The following is a 17098-nucleotide window of genomic DNA, read 5'->3' on the forward strand; positions in this document are numbered from 1 at the left end:
AACCTAAGAAAATGACAAATTATAGGTTGAAACTAGTAAAAACTTATTTGCATTATTAATTAATGTATATTAACAACGTCTCATTGAACAATATAATTTTACAAATAGATTTGGACAGAATGGGTGTATACAATTAGAAATGTTGTTTAAACGATATTATTTAGTTATATGCATAGCTTTATAAATTTGTTGTTTAATTTGTAGTGTATTTTAAATTAGCAACCATAATTTAGTTGTTAAGAAAGTGGATTTAAGAAGTGCATGTTCAAGTTTCAAATTTCATGTAGTTGTAGTGAGTGCAACTATTATATGCATGTGGTATTAGTTGATTGAGATTTTATAATATCACTATAACTCTATGCGTTTATTTTAACTTGTTCACATGAAATTTGAACATCCTTTGAGCAATAATAAATGAAGTGTGTACAGTAAATTAAAAATAATCTTTAGCGACAATTAATTAATAATAATAATAACTTAATTATTGTTATAAATGTATTTTTAAAAATAATCAACACTCTTTGTTAATGTTTATCAAACCAATAACATAAACTTCAATAACAATTAACTAAGAACGATAAATATTTTTTTATTTCTTTCTATATTCATTCATTAGATTGTGGTAGCTTCCATGCAACAACCAAAGTTAAAAAAAAAAAAAAGAAGAAGAATGCTTTTGATTTCAATGGGTAATTTAAAGTGCATCAAGTTAGGTAGTTAAGACTTTATTTCATTGCTTTTATGGTAGTTAGACTCCTTTAGCTTTTTTATTTATCGCCCTAAACTTGTAGGCAATCATTACTGTAGTTGAGATTAAATGTGAAATACTAATGAGACTGACAATTTTATTTTCCATTTCATGTAATTTTACATAAAAAAAAAAATTGTTATTTCGAGGTTTAGATGAATCTTTTTATGCTAGATAATTAACCTACTTAATTTCTTATTGGTATATGTAAGCTTGTTCTTAAATTAATATAAACTTTTCGCAGGTAATTGGTATGTTGTGTTAATAGTTTTATATTTCTATATTTATCTAAATTTATGTGATACAATTTTCAAATTTTAGATTTCAACCACGGTTACATATTTTTGACTTAGACTATATTCTGCATTTTCAACCCCCTTCTATGGGCAAATGTGGAAATTAGTAAAAGGATATACAATAGTCCCACTATATCCTTGTCTTTGAAGGAAACCCAAAAAGGAAAATGAAAGATGAAAAGCAAGAAAGCGATATAAGAGAAAGCCGAAAAACAAAGAACATGTGAATGAAAAATCAGTACTTTAAAAATCGAATGTATTAAATAGACGGATTGAATTGAGCTTTGATCGAATTAAAATTAAGCTAAAAAATTACTTGAACTTAAATGGATTAAAATATATGTCATAAAAGTACGAATTAATTTGAAATGCATTGAACATCTAAATAAGCAAATTAATAATCGATTTAGAAGTTAAATAAATTATATTTTGTGTATAAACTAAATAATTTATCGATATCTAAAAACACAAAATGCTTCCTACGTACATGCACAAAAACAAAGAAGGGCACATGTATATTGCGGTCAAGTGTCACAAGTTTCTTATGGGACCATTATTAACTTATTTATAGTTTTTGAGAAATTGGGTCATCCATTTAGGACCACTTTCCCACATAAAATCTTGGTATATTTTTGTCACCAACTTAATAATAAATAAGAAATAATTTTGCTTCAAAAAAAATTCATTAGTTATATTAATAAGTTTACTATTGTAAGTTACTAATATAACGAAATTTTTTTTAGCAACTAATGAATATCACCCTGTAATATTCTATAGTTTATTTGTTTCATATTTGATACTTCATGTTTGAATTCTTTATTAAATTTGTTTTGGAAAATCGAAATTCATGCCTATTACTTTAAAGGTAAAACCATTTTCTCTTCTCCTTTTCTTTCAATTTTCAAGAAATTAAATGGGTCTTTATATTGTAATATTGTAGACTTGTAGTATCTCCGATTATCGAAGTAGAGGCTAAAATCAAAAGTGTTAATTATTTGTCTTTTCTCCAAGGTAAGCTCTTTTCTTTTTGACATATTGTAAAGAGCTAACTTTTTGTTTCACTGTAATCACTTAACTTTTTCTATCTATAAACTATATATTACTACTTTCTTAAAATTTTATTTTGTTGATTTATTTATATGTTTATATTTTTATTTTTTAACCTCTTAAACGAAAATCTTGAGTCCACCGGTGATGAAATGAATGATAGATTAGTGATATGTGATGGCTAGTTTAATTGAACTAATTCTTGTGTTATGTTTTGGGTTAAATTGGTTGTTATTCACATTAAGGGGTCATTTGGTCAATGCGTTAGGGTATAGGTATGTAGGATTATAATATGGAGTTTATTTATTCAACAAAAAATAATAACTAAATTTTTTTATGCCATGAGAAATAACGTATAAATTGTTATGCGACTAATGTTGATACACAACATATTATGTAAAGATTATTTTCTTTTATTAGATTCTTTTCAACGTGTATTTTTTAAAAGTCAGATTTTAGAATATATTATTTATTTGTACTTTATTAATGGAATATGAATTCTTAGTAAGGCGTTCTTTTCAAAAATCATATTCTCGTTATTTCATACTGAAAAAATCATATTCTTGTTTTATCTTTCAATAATTTTATCAAGCATAAGAAAAAACTTTAAATATATAGCCTGGTTAAAATAAATTCTGCATATTTGAATTCAAAATCTGAGGAGTTGCATAATCTTTTATATTAAGGGTAAAATTATAATTAACCAATGATAATCATTGATGCCTAAATATGTGTGTCACTTCTAAGGTAAACAACTAAATAGGGACAAAGAAAGTACTATGTTATTTTATTTTTGTGAACATTTTTACCTTTTTAACTTTAATACCTTTTGATTAAAAAATTGAAAAAAAATCAATTTATTTTAAAATAAAAAAAATATGATAGAACTTTTAAAGTTCTAATCAAATTTTCTGATTGTTTAATACGTGACCCCATTAAAAAAGATTGTTGGTTTAAGAGTTAGTGGCTATTTCTAGTGATTTGAGGTTAATTTTTCCTAATCACGCCAACTAAGTATTGCATTAGTTATTTGTTAAGAAAAAGGTGATGTCTAGGCAAAGGTAAATTATTGAGCACTTTTAAAGTTGGTGAGAGGTGGCATAAGTAAAGATTAAGCAAAATGATAAAAAGTTGGCTTCATTAATGATGCCCAAAATATTTAAGAAGTGCTAAAAGCCTAAAAGTGAGTTAATTAACTTTGTGCAATAAGATTCTTTCGGTAGACGAAATTAAAACTAAATAATGATCCTTATTATTCTTAGCTTCTAGATCAACTAATTAGCAATTTGTGACTATTGTAAAGACAAACCTTCCATGGATTAGGTTAAATTGCTACTCTCTCCGTTTCAATTACGTAGAATTTTTTAGATTTCGCTATTCAAATAAATTTATTTTTGGCGGTAAAGTTTTCATGTATTTTTTAATATTTTGAATTGTCAATTATTGTGATTTATAGTACTTTTTATATAGTTTATAAATATATAAATTTCATTTTAAAAAATTGAAGATTTCATGAACGAGTTTCCAGTTAAACTTAAATTGTTTAACTCTTGAAAAAATAAAAAATATCACATAAATTGAGACGGAGAAGAGTAGACAATTTTTGTTAGAGAATTGAAGAGATTGCCAATCACAAAAGTATTTTTCTTCCCTCTTTTGGTGTCATACAATGGAGGAGCAAAAATTTTTATTAGAAAATTGTAAGTATAAAAGGTATACATATATATATATATTCGTTAAAAAAGTTCTAAATGCAATTCTCAGTAATATGTGTGTGTTATTTTACACATAAAATAGAAGTGTATATAATTAAACCATAGTATATTATTGTATTTGCTATAAAAATTATGATGGAGTAATTACTAATAAATACTTCTTTTATTCCTTCATCTTTAACTTAAAGTTTCGAATTTCAAATTTTAAAATTAATAGAATCATCTTTAATAAAAAATATTATATCCTCAAAATAAGATTTTTAAACACAATTTAAATTAATCAAATTACAAAGCTAATACCAAACACTAAAGAAAATAAGACGACAGGGACCAATGCCTATGCATAGTCTGTTCGATGGCACACGATCAAGTACAGGTCATTTGCAATTTTAGCCTATTTTGTGCTGATTTTTTATTTTATATCTTTCGTAACAATAATCTTCTTAGGCATAAGTTAATATTTTTATTTATTGTAATATTCACAAGTTATATCCGAATATAACTTGAGTTTCTTAAAAATTTATGTTCCACTATGTGTAAGTAATCAGTAAAAAAACAAACATATTTAGGGAAATTAAGCAAATACCTCATAAAAATAAAATAGTTATAAATATATATTCTTTACATTCACCCTGACTATATAATTACATTATATATGTTCAATTAATTTCGTTTAGTTGATATTAAATCAGTATCATATATTATATTGATATTACTACAACTAATAATTTCGCCTAATTAATATTAAATTCACACACACGCGTACGCACGCACACGCGCTCACACGTATATATCTAATGTCTTTCTTCTCAACTCAAATTATGTTGAGTATAAAATAAAAAAATAATTATCTTTGCTCGATATGATAAATATAATAAATATATTTAAAAAATAGTAGACAAATAAAATTAAACGGAAGGGGTAATAACGTAATTTCAATAATAAATGGGAATAGATTGAACTTACACAAAAATCGCATTCGTTGAATGAGCTTTATGCCTTTCTTTTTCAGCTTGATTAATGTTGGGTATAAAATGAAAAAATAATTGTTTTTTCTTGATATGATAAAAGTAATAAATATATTTTAAAAATAACGGACAAATAAAATTAAACGGAGGAGGTAATAACGTAATTTCAACAATAAATGGGAAGGGACTTAATCTTACTCATAAATCGCATTCGTTGAATGTGTTTTATGTCTTTCTTAACAGAAGGGGTAATAACGTAATTTCAACGATAAGTGAGAAAACATTGAAACTTACACATAAATTACATTCGTTAAATGCGTTTTACGACTTACTTTCTCAGCTCAATTAATGTTTAGTGTAAAATGAAAAATAATTATCTTTTTTTGATATAATAGAAGTACTAAATAAAAAAAATTAATCTATTTTAAAAACATTGGACAAATAATATTAAACGGAAGGGGTAAAAACATAATTTCATCAATAAATAGGAAGAGTCTGAAACTTACAAATAAATCACATTCGTTGAATGTGTTCTATGCCTTTCTTAACAAAAGGGGTAATACTGTAATTTCAACGATAAATGCGATGAGATTGAAACTTACTCATATATTGCGTTCATTGAACTCTTTTTTATGCCTTTATGTAAGTTTTAGTCTCTTCTCATTTATTGTTGAAATTATGTTATTATCCATCCCGTTTAATCTTATTTGTCTACTATTTTTAAAATATATTTATTTCTTTTATTTATTAATTTTATCATATCAAAAAAACATAATGATTTTTTCATTATATATATATATATATATATATATATATATATATATATATATATATATATATAGATTTAGTATCACTTAAGAAAATTGTCGTTCTTACTGACACTACTAATACAATATATGACACTGATTTAGTATCAGTTAAATGAGAATTATCAATCTTAATGAATGGAGTATGGACTGTTATTTTTTCGAAAAAAATTAATATTTCTTGAATTACTTTGGATTGGTATGTCCATGTTATTATTTTAGATTTTATAGCCTATTTATGTAGTTTTTTCCAAATTAAAAAAAAATCAATTCATTAGAAGGTTTTACATGCCATTTTATGATGAAATAATCTTTTGGGCCTAATTTTCCAAGTCCAGCCCAATTGTTGTTGCTGTTCATGTGTTTCTTCCTCATAACCCTTATGTACTCATAAAATTCTTGCAAGAACAGACAAAGATATTAGACAGATTAACAAATTCTCAATTTGCACATTCTTTTGTGGTAAAAGAAACTACAATTATTCCAACTTTCATCTTTTGCACAACTAATTAGAAACTTCAGGTGTGAAAAGTGAAATTTTGTTATTACTAATTTATTTTGTTGAGGTGTTGTAGTTTATGGATGGTGAAAATAAATGTGGTGGTGGGCATGAGATTTCAGAGATCTGTCAAGGCATGTGCCAATTGCCATAGCACACAAATGCCACTATCTGTTTCTCACATGACATCACTCATCACACATTTTCCTTATCTACACATGTCCACTATTCATTATCCACTTCTTCTACTTCATGATAATGTAATCAAAATGTAATTCTAATTGTCATGGTATTAATCATTAAATATCATGTTTGTTGTAACTATCATAATTATTTTGATTTTTTTGATATTTGCATTGAAGCTTGACCAACGCATCATTTTTCATTGTCAAAGCTCGAACTTGATATTTCTAAAGTAAAAGGAGGAATAATCTGATCCATTACACCACACATTGTTGGTGGAGTTAACTTGTTTGATGATATAAAAGAAGATTTATTTATTTAGAGGAGAAATGAAAAGATGTAGCTGTTAAAGTATAGAGCCAGGCATATGAAATGAATCAACTTGAAGTGTCACACCAAAGGCATCACATGCAAGAGTTTATTACATGCACAATGAATTGACACATGTTGTGCCAGCTGCATTATACTATATAGCACTTTTTATGTCTATATAGCTGGTTCATTGAGTTTGCATGAACCTATTAAAATTAAAAGCAATATCTCCAAATCAAGATGGGATCAAAAAAAAGGCTAGGTGGTAATGTAGTAATGAAAACAACAAAGAGATCAAGGAGGAAGAAGATGGGGTATCATGTTTTCAATAATAATAATAATTTTGATCTTCAACACCAACAAGACAAAGTGATGAAGCTGCAGAGGCTAATCCCAGGGGCTAGCCAATTGCCTTCACATCAATTGCTCCTCCAAACTGCTAAATACATTATGCATTTAAGGCTGCAAATTCATGCCTTGCAAGCTCTTGTTCTCTCCATAAACACATCACCATGAAGCCAATTTTGTAATTCTTTAATTTCTCATCTTCATTGAACCTTTTATGGATTTTTGGAATATAGGCAGATGTAACTTTTTATAGGGGCCAAGTATTGCTGAACCCAACATCTTAGATTAAAAGCCTATTAATTTTGTTTTTGTAGTTTTAGGACATGCATTAATCACTTTTATGTTTAATTGTAATTCAAAACTAGCTTTTGCTGAATACCAATTTGTTCTTTTCTTTTTTCATATACAATGGTTGTTTGAATGTTATGATTCAAAACTTGTTAAAGAATGACAAAAGTTCCACATCGATGGTTTATGAGATGGGTGGACTCCTTATAAGTTTTGGACAAACCTCTTTCCTTTGAACTAACTTTTGGGGTGTGAGTTAGGCCGAAAATCTATTTTAGATGATATCACGGCCCGTCTCATCCGATTTTGGAGTGTCAAAACCAAAATTGACCATGCCCACCGGATGTTGAGGTTCCCAAAATCAAATTTGCCCATGCACCAGATGCTAAGCACTGGGCGTAGTATCTAGATTAGAATTTTATATACATTGTTCTTCTGAAGATTGTAGAATAATGTAGTTTTGGAATTTTAGAGTGATGTATTAAAAAGGACCATTTGGAACAGTCTTAATGTATCTGTAGCAGTATACCCAAATAGAAACTAACTTAGAAGGAGAAATCATGCAAATCTTTAACAGTTTTGCCGGCCTACCTCTTCAATATTTTAATGGTTTTTTTCTCCTTCAGTCACCATTTTTGTTACATCATCTGTTTTTTTGTTCTGCACTACATTGACCTTGTCTTAGCATAATAAGCCAATTGGCCGTTTTAGCTTTAGCTATATCTTATTTCATAAATCATAGTACTACTTTGTTAGTAGCATTCTGCTTGTTGCAGATAGACAATTACCCAATCATTTTATGAATTACGCGGTGAAGAAGCAAAGATTTTAACAACTTCAACCGAGCAATGATTCCGAGTACAAGATGGGTAATCATGAGTGTTATCTTTCAAATGTTGCTAGTACTTGCAGGTTCAGAGAGTCTGGAAGTGAGACAAGCATTAGTTAAGTTTATGAACAAGATATCACTTGGGAACATATCGAAAGAAGTAAACTTTGGATGGGATTTATCATCTGATCCATGTACAAACAAATGGGAAGGGATAACTTGTGATTCAAAAACGCAACATGTGAAAAATATTGTTCTTGATCAGAAGAATCTAACTGGAACTCTTGATGCTGCTTTTGTCTGTGAGGCTACTTCCCTTGCTGTACTGAGTTTGAACGAAAACGAAATTGTTGGAACATTACCACAAGAAATATCAAACTGCAGACGTCTCACACATTTGTATCTCCGTGGCAACAAATTATCAAGCAATCTACCAAGCTCTATTTCGCGGTTGAGCAATTTGAAGAGGTTTGTAATTTCAGACAATGCCTTCTCAGGGCAGATACCGGATATGTCAAGAATCTCAGGGCTGATAACTTTTTTGGCTGAAAGAAATCAGCTAACAGGGCAGATACCAGAATTTGATTTTTCCAATCTTGTAGGATTCAATGTTTCATACAATAACTTAACTGGTCCGGTTCCTGATGTCAAGGGCCACTTTAGTTCCAGCAGTTTTTCGGGTAATCCTGGATTATGTGGAGTGCCATTGCCAAGCATATGTCCACCCTCGCCACTGCCACCTCCCCATCCAGTTGCTAAGAAGAGAAAAGTTTCATACTTTATCTATCTTGGCTATGCTATTCTTGGGCTGATTATCATACTTCTGCTTGTATGGAAGTTGTTTAAGTGCATAAGGAAGAAAAAGAGCAATAGTAGTCCAATGGATCAGAACAAGACTATCATAAGCTCTTCTGTTGTTACAAAGACTCCTAAAAATAGGTCAGAATATTCAATAACATCTAGTCCCGAAAACTCTATGCTCTCAGCATCATTTGAAATCCTTTCAAGTCCTCTGGCTAATAAATTGAGATTCGAGGATATGCTTCGAGCTCCAGCTGAATTGATTGGGAAAGGAAAACATGGAAGTGTTTACAAGGTCAATGTTGATGGAGTGACATTGGTAGTAAAGAGGATCAGTGGTTGGAATATTTCGAAAGACGATTTCAAGAAGAGGATGCAGAGAATACATAGAATGAAGCATCCTCATGTGTTGCCCCTTGTTGCGTTCTACAGTTCCAAACAAGAGAAGCTAACAGTTTACAAGTACCAACAGAATGGCAGTCTATTCAAGCATCTCCATTGTAAGTTTATTAGCGAACTTAATTATTCTTCACTTGAATTCCCCATAGAATGATAATAGGTCTTCGTGTAACAACTATCAAGAATTGATATCAGTAAAGGAATATGTTAGATATAACTATAGTTCACTTTCCAGATTCAGGGTCTAGCTAAGTAAAAATCTTAAGTATTTTGTCAGTCTACGTTGCTCTGACTCTCCAAAATATTGCCACAGCTGTGTCATATCCTCCAGTAAAACATTACTTTTGGAGGATCTGACACGCACCTGTGTCTGACATTTTTGAAAAGTCTGAGCAACACATTGTCGGTTGCTGAAGTAAGAAAGAAAGTATACTAATTAGTATTATTAGTTTGGGTAGCGAGATAAGTTATCTGATTGTATCAGTATCTTTTACGTAGTCAGTAAATAGAACTTAAAACTCTTAAAAATAATCAAGTAGTAACTAGTTTGTCTATTATTCTTTGAGAATGAACAACGAAAGGTAAGTTACTGCATAACTGTTCATTTCAGCATCTCAGGGCAGTAAAGTTTTCGAGTGGGCGAGCAGATTAGCAATTGCAGCTAGTGTCGCAGAGGCCTTAGCATTCATGCATGAAGGCCTTCAGAATGACGATATTCCTCATGGAAACATGAAATCCACCAACATTCTACTGAACGATGACATGGAAGCCTGTATCGGCGAGTATGGTCTAATGCCCAACAATCATGACCAGTCATTTGTTGCTCAAAGTGATCATAGCATCAGAGAAGACGATTCAGTTGCAATTACTACGCGTAACACCTTCAAGATGGATGTTTATAGTTTTGGAGTGATTCTTCTTGAATTGCTCACAGGGAAGCCTGTTCAGGCTAGTGGATATGAGTTGTCTAGGTGGATAAATTCAGTTGTTAGAGCGGAATGGACTGGTGAAGTTTTCGACAAGTCCCTTATTACAGATGGTACAAATGAAGAAAGAATGATCAATCTGTTGCATGTAGCTCTCAAATGCATTGATACATCACCAGATGCAAGGCCTAACATGAAGGAAGTTGCTTTCATCATCAATTCTATTAAGGAAGACGAAGAGAAATCCGTATCCGCGTTCAGCTAACAAATCAAACACAGGGCTCCAATCCAAAGGCCTTGATACAAAATTTCCTATTTATACTTTTTTTGTTTGGAGAAATGCTCTATCATTTGATTTGGCTACGGAGCTCCTCCACAAATCACTCTGGTAAATTGTTAAGTACAAATATTCTTTTGCTTTCTTGTGTTTATTCAGGATGATAAGGTAAATTGTTAAGAACTAAAATACTTTTTCAATGAAGATTTTATTTAAGTTATAGGTCTAACATCCTTTTTTGGCTTTCTATAACACATCACTAATATATTTTAACAGTTTTTAACAGTTACCCTGTAGAATTACACATTAGATATATGTGTGAAATGTGAATCACTCACTGGAGATGGAATCTAGCTAGATTGAGAGCAAATATTTCCACAACTACTCAGCTCATAAGTCCTTATTTTGTTAACTGTTTCTTCTAGTTCTAGATAACCTAATGACCTTTGAAAATTTCACCCATTTGGACATAGATTTCAAATTTTGATTTGAAGTTGAAATTTTATTTGGACATATGATTTAGATTTTTAAAGTTATATTCTTCTAGTTTAACACGAAAGCCTCATAATTTATGAAAAACTATCAATACTTTCTCTAACTCTTATACAATCTTATCAAATGAGCAAATCACACTTCATAACATTCAAAGCGTCAAAATAAACAATATCTCTACATATTCCTTTTATTATATGTTATTACAAACTTTCAAATGGACACATCTACTAGTCAATAATAGCAGTAACTAGCTATTCTTTAGTATAATTCTTCATGTACGAACAATCTTTTCACGTCAAACATTCATTTACTCCTATTTATTTGTGCAAAATTTAAAATAATGAGTTTTTTTTCAAAATCTTAACTTATTGGTCAAGTTTTAACTTTTAATAAAATTGAAATCACGTCTTTGAAATTTAAAATCATGATTTGAAATTGAAGATTTGTGCAGATTAACGTAAATAAAGTAATTGTGAAATTTGAACCACAAATCCTACGGCCAAACGTGTACTTAATTATATCCAACTATACCTTAAAATGGTTATTAAATTATCATAAATCTTGTTGAAGAAACATCACCATATTTTCTATTGGGCAAGTAGAACAAACATGAAAAACAGACAAAGTATTCCAACAACTTTAAATTTGTCGGTGAGGCTCTAATGCCCAATGGACATCACATAGATTAAGTAGCAGTTGCCCCACATACATAAGCTAAAATCAACATCTTTAATGATTCTGTTGCTTAACAAATATCCCATGCGCTTCTTTCTCCATTGTATATATAATCATCTGACACCAATCTAAATAAATGGGGCTCGTTAAGTTTCAAATGGCTAAAACAAAAGTTCAAGAAGGATTTTTTATTATTTACCAACTGAACAAATTTGTCCTTTTCTTTTCTTCCACTCTATCACGGGACCATCATTGAGAAATGCTACAAAAAAAATACATAATTAAGGCCAAAGTTAAATAATATGGTAAGTAGACCTACCAGGATCCATGAGTAGAAAACTGGCTTGACAATGAGGCAATACAGAAGAAAATAATACTACAAATTTTCTATAATGACAAATGGACAAAAATAGCCGGCTATCAAATAATAACCAAAAAAAAATATATATATATTTGACTATGGAATGTAATTATTTTTAACCAACTCACCAAATAGGCATAATACATAAATATGTCCTTTAACTTGGCTTTAAATTACATATATGTTTTTCAATTTCGGGTGTGCATAAGTAGACACTTAAACTTGTACAAAATTGAACAAATAGACTCACATGTTCTACATGTAATTTCTTGTCCTACGTGGCGTCCTACATGTATTTTATCAGGTAGGACTCATGTGTTTATTTATTTAAAGGTTGGATAGGTAAAGTTTATGTTTGTGCATTATGAAAATTGAAGGTCAAAGTTAAAATTTAAAGTAAAATTTAGGATGCAATATATGTATTATGCCCACCAAATATGTAATTTTGGCTTAAAATAATACGTATACACCTATACGAAAAGTAGTGGACCAAACTATTATGGCATGTTTTCTTTGTGGGGCTTGACTTATATTTGTCAAACTTGAAGATGGGAGAAAAGGCAATATGAATAGGAGATTTCTTAATCATTAATTGCAATGATTTAATATCATTTTAACTACCCATTAGTTAATTAATTAATCTAGAAAAGCTTGTTTTTGTTGCAAGGTTGCGTGATTAATGCACCTTCAAATATATACTACTAAAATGAAAGTAGTAGAAACATTAATTAGTTTAGTTCCTAACAAACCAAACAAATTGACTTCACAATTAAACTAATCCCTCTATCTCAATTATTACGATTCATTTTTTTAAAAAATATCTATTATATTCTCATATGAATATATATAATTTATTTTTATTTATAAAGTAAATCAAACTATATAACATAAATTGAGTCTTACGTAATCAACGAGGGACATTGTTGTCCAGGGAACAAGATAATTGTATCCACAAAATACACAAAAAGGACGCAGTGACAAAGACCTATGTGGCAATATTTGAAAAAGTCATTTTATGTCATAAACTGCTCTGCCTTCATATTCTCATAAGTATTCTCATCTTTGCCTTTCATTTTTTCCCCACAATCTATGCATAGTAAGTATTGACAAGTAACTTATCAAATCACTTGTGTTTGGCCACATATTCTTCTGCACCACTTATCGAATCTCATATACTTTTTTTGAGGTAAAGAGCATCTGCAGTTTTCTTGATTTTTCTGTTATTCTCTTTATCCTGTCAGATAAAGGGCAGTGTTAAAATTCTCCATTTTATAATCTTAAAATTCTTGGAAGAAGAAAAAAAAAAGATTTGGTTTTTACCCTTTTAAGCTCTTTGTCTCCATTTTACTAAATTGTTATCCATGAGCAGAATCAGTCCAATTCTCCTATGGGTAATTGTAATTATTGCTGTTGTGTTCTTTGTGTTTGGTCTTCTTCATCTTCTTCTTAGGTTTTATTTAAAGATTTCTTCTTTTTCGTCTATTTCTCAATCTAATAGATTCCCTGAATCATCTGGTTCTCAAGTTATTCAAAGGCAACTTCAACAGCTATTTCGTCAGCATGATTCTGGTGTAGACCAAGCTATCATTGATACTCTGCCTCTGTTTCTCTATAAAGATATTAAAGGCTTAAAAGAACCATTTGATTGCGCTGTTTGCTTATGTGAATTTTCAGAACATGATAAGCTCAGATTGCTCCCTTTTTGTAGCCATGCTTTTCATATTCATTGTATAGACACATGGTTACTGTCAAACTCAACTTGTCCTCTATGTAGAGGCATTATTAGCTCCGCGGTTTCTATGGGAAATTCCTTATTAGGCTCAATAGAATCAAGAGAACAATGGAGTTTCCATTTGGAAGATGGAATTGCAAATGATGAAAAAACGGACAATGTTGGAGAAATCAGAGTATTTTCTGTTCGGTTAGGTAAATTGAAGAGTATAAATGAAGGGGTCGAAAACCACGAAGACAAAAGTACACAGGGTGAAATCATCAGCTGTAATTTAGATGCAAGGAGATGTTTCTCCATGGGTTCATTTCAATATGTGGTTGGTGATTCAGAGTTACAAATAGCGTTGCCTAATGTGAAGATTCTAAAAGCCAAGTGTGAGAACACTAATTTTGGGGCTAACGCAGAAGGGAAAAAAATCAGTGCTAGGACTAAAGGTGAGAGTTTTTCTGTTTCAAAGATTTGGCTTTGGTCCAAGAAAGGCAAATTCTCAAATTCTTCAGAAACAAATATTGATGGACCTTCTGTTAATATTGATATACCAATGATTAAAACAGCACAATTTATGTAAACCTTGTATTGAACAATTTGTATTGCTTTTAGCATAGTTCTGAGATATACATCAACTACCCACATACTCTTCTCTATTCCTTTTCTTTTTTTTTTTGTGATGGTGGGGTGTTTAACTGGAAAGCTATATGCATTCACAGCGTTACATGTACAGAAGTTTGGATTACGGGTTGCATATCAGTCGGTTCTGTTCGGTTCAATTTTAAAATTTATCTTGATTATCGATTTATAGATAAGCAAAATTCTTATAGAATTATTAACATATAAACATGTCGGTTAGTGATTATTATCGGTTTGATTATTGGTTTAATAGTTAAAATTTGATGCAAATAAAAAAGAACTTTGAAAGTCACTTAGAAATGACAAATCAAATAAATCATAAACATGAATTTGCAAATTGCATCCTGCTCAAAAGTAAAAAAATTTACATTCTAGAATAACCATGAGTTTAAAACATCCAAAAATAATTTTTTTAAGTCAAGGATTTTATATACAAAATAATATAAATATAATTATTTAATTAACTATACAGTTATGATTAATCTATTAAGAAAATACATTAATAACTGATAATCCAATAACCAAAAAAAAAATCGTTATCAAAACTACTAAATTTATGACCTATTACTAATAAAAACTCTACTCGTCTATTTTTATTTGTTCATGTTGCGCTTTTCGAAAGTCAATTTGACTTATTTTTAAAGTTAAAATTAGATTAAGTTAATTCGATTATTTAAACAAAAAATATTAAATATTCAAAAACTATACAAAAAGTACTATACGTTACAATTTTTACATATCAATATGGTAAAAAAATATATCCTAAAATGTTAGTTAAATTTTTTAAAATTTGACTCTAACAATGAAAATTTATGGCAGTTAGTAATAAATAGAAATAATAATAACTTTGAATGGCCTAAATTGGATAGAAAATGTACAAAATGTTTCCACTACAATGTGAATGAAGCCCACCGGCCCTGAAGTAACTTTTGGACCAAAAAAATGACGGAATCAAACCAGGCCTTCCTAACGAGCCCAAAAGATATATATATGCACATGGCCTTGTCTATAAAACAACTAAAGCTTTTAATGGAAAGTTTGTACATAAATAATTTTGTAAATCATTTTAATAGTTTATTAAAAATCATATATATGTATATTTTTAAATTTTACCAAAATTTATCATGGAGGTGACTTCCTTTTCCTTCTATTAAAACTTTGCTTGTATTATTGAAAAATGGCTACCAACCAATGCCTCCCCTAGCCAAACCCCACTTTTTATGAGAGTACTAGATATGTTATTATTATTATTGTCGTTCTCTGAAACTCGTCCGAAATTTGATCTTTCCTTAAGCAGACAACGGAATTGTTCGTTGCCAAGGATCATCGATATCCTTAGTTACCACTAGTGTCTCATTCTTACCGTTGTTTGACATCAATCAACTTTGTTTCGGCCTACTTAAAATATCTAAATGCGCGGTACACAAAGTATTCCGTATTCACGAGGAGCCAGAACAATTGTGACTTTTAAAGAGAAAAGGCTTAGAACAATAAAGACCTCCTAAAATGTTGGCCCAAAGTTTTGGCCCAAACATGAATACCTAATATTATCTATGATGCAACATCGTTATCATGAAAAGGGAAAAAAGTGTAAAAGCGAAACCCAAGTTGAACGTTTGACCAACCAAACAAATACTTAAAAAAGGTGTAGCCACGTATTAAATCTTATCTTTATTTTCACAATGTCTTTACATACTTCTTCAACGGTTCAATCAAAACACACACTTTAAATCATCAAAAAAAGCATTGCTATTTTCTCTCTTTACCATCAACAATGGCAACTTCATTTTCTTGTTTTTGTTCTGCTCCAGTTCAATCATCTGTTAATCGGGTTAACCCCGATTTGAACCGTCAAAAACCAACTTCCGGGTCATCCTGGTGGACCCCACTCTTTGGATGGTCCTCTGAACCGGACTATATCGATTCCGGTTCCAGCAGTAGCGCTATTAGAACCGGGCCGGTGAGGGAGATTTCGGGTTTAAAATCGGATCCAGAAACGGGTCGTTGCAGATCTAAGTTTCAGCCGGGAGGTTTCACGGAAGATAAGGCGAAAGAGCTAAGGAGAAAGACGATGCAGAGCTCTAATTTTCATGATATCATGTACCATTCTGCAATCGCGTCTCGTCTTGCGTCGGATGTTTCCGGTCGGTGACATAATCGCCGGCGAGTTAGGTGGTCGGATTTGTTGGTCCTTTTTTTTTTTGCTGCCAAATCAATCTGTCGACTTGAAAAGTTTGTCTTTTTCTTTATCTTTTCTTTTTAGCTTTTATGTAATAAATAAAGATGTGATGATGATTTCTAGGATTTTCCATGGATCTGTTTGTCTTTGTATTTCTTGCTTGATGGAAGCCAACGTATGATGTAATTCTTATATCCTAAAGAGGGCAATGGGTTGTAGATTACTATTGCCAGAAAAATTCCCAATCTGTGGATCAAATCTTGAATTATTTTGCATATATCCTGTAAATTATTTAAATATATCTTTCATTATATTACTTTGGTCTCAAAATATACTTGATGGAGTCAAATCCACCAAGATCCGTTTAATCATTTCTTCTCCTATTGAGCTCTGTTCTTTCTATTGTATGTGATTGTTGACGACCTAGCCTAATGCAAGTATTAGTAGTAGGGTCTGAAGCATTTGCTTAATTACTTGAAGTTCATCTGCGGAAATTGTTAGATCTATTCTTTTAATTGTTCAATGAGATGATTTGGGTCTCTGTGGAGGGGAGGGATAACTGCCGGCTCAGTGTCATTCAATCCCAA

General features: G+C 30.4%; 3 protein-coding genes across 3 annotated transcripts; all 3 read left to right on the top strand.

Annotated features, from left to right (window-relative positions):
- The first annotated feature begins 6879 nt into the window (after nucleotides 1–6879).
- Nucleotides 6880–10677, top strand: LOC101247422 (probable inactive receptor kinase At2g26730). Its single transcript, XM_004236463.5, has 2 exons — nucleotides 6880–9340; nucleotides 9850–10677. Exons 1-2 carry the CDS (start codon nucleotides 8059–8061, stop codon nucleotides 10428–10430), a joined length of 1863 nt encoding a protein of 620 aa, XP_004236511.3. The 5' UTR covers nucleotides 6880–8058; the 3' UTR covers nucleotides 10431–10677.
- A 2211-nt stretch (nucleotides 10678–12888) lies between these two features.
- On the top strand, nucleotides 12889–14337 carry LOC101251870 (RING-H2 finger protein ATL46-like). The gene has a single exon (XM_026030082.2). It carries the CDS (start codon nucleotides 13335–13337, stop codon nucleotides 14271–14273), a length of 939 nt encoding a protein of 312 aa, XP_025885867.1. The 5' UTR covers nucleotides 12889–13334; the 3' UTR covers nucleotides 14274–14337.
- Nucleotides 14338–16004: 1667 nt separating this feature from the next.
- LOC101251567 (uncharacterized) lies at nucleotides 16005–16827 on the top strand. The gene has a single exon (XM_004236076.5). The coding sequence runs from the start codon at nucleotides 16107–16109 to the stop codon at nucleotides 16482–16484; it is 378 nt and encodes a 125-aa protein (XP_004236124.1). The 5' UTR covers nucleotides 16005–16106; the 3' UTR covers nucleotides 16485–16827.
- The last annotated feature ends 271 nt before the right edge of the window (nucleotides 16828–17098 follow it).

Source organism: Solanum lycopersicum, chromosome 3, assembly GCF_036512215.1.
Source record: "Solanum lycopersicum chromosome 3, SLM_r2.1".
NCBI lineage: Eukaryota > Viridiplantae > Streptophyta > Magnoliopsida > Solanales > Solanaceae > Solanum > Solanum lycopersicum.

Coding starts and splice junctions, on each gene's coding strand:
- LOC101247422 (XM_004236463.5), top strand. CDS start 8,059: ATGATTCCGAGTACAAGATGGGTAATCATGAGTGTTATCTTTCAAATG. Junction 9,341..9,849: donor TCTATTCAAGCATCTCCATT/GTAAGTTTATTA, acceptor TGTTCATTTCAG/CATCTCAGGGCAGTAAAGTT.
- LOC101251870 (XM_026030082.2), top strand. CDS start 13,335: ATGAGCAGAATCAGTCCAATTCTCCTATGGGTAATTGTAATTATTGCT.
- LOC101251567 (XM_004236076.5), top strand. CDS start 16,107: ATGGCAACTTCATTTTCTTGTTTTTGTTCTGCTCCAGTTCAATCATCT.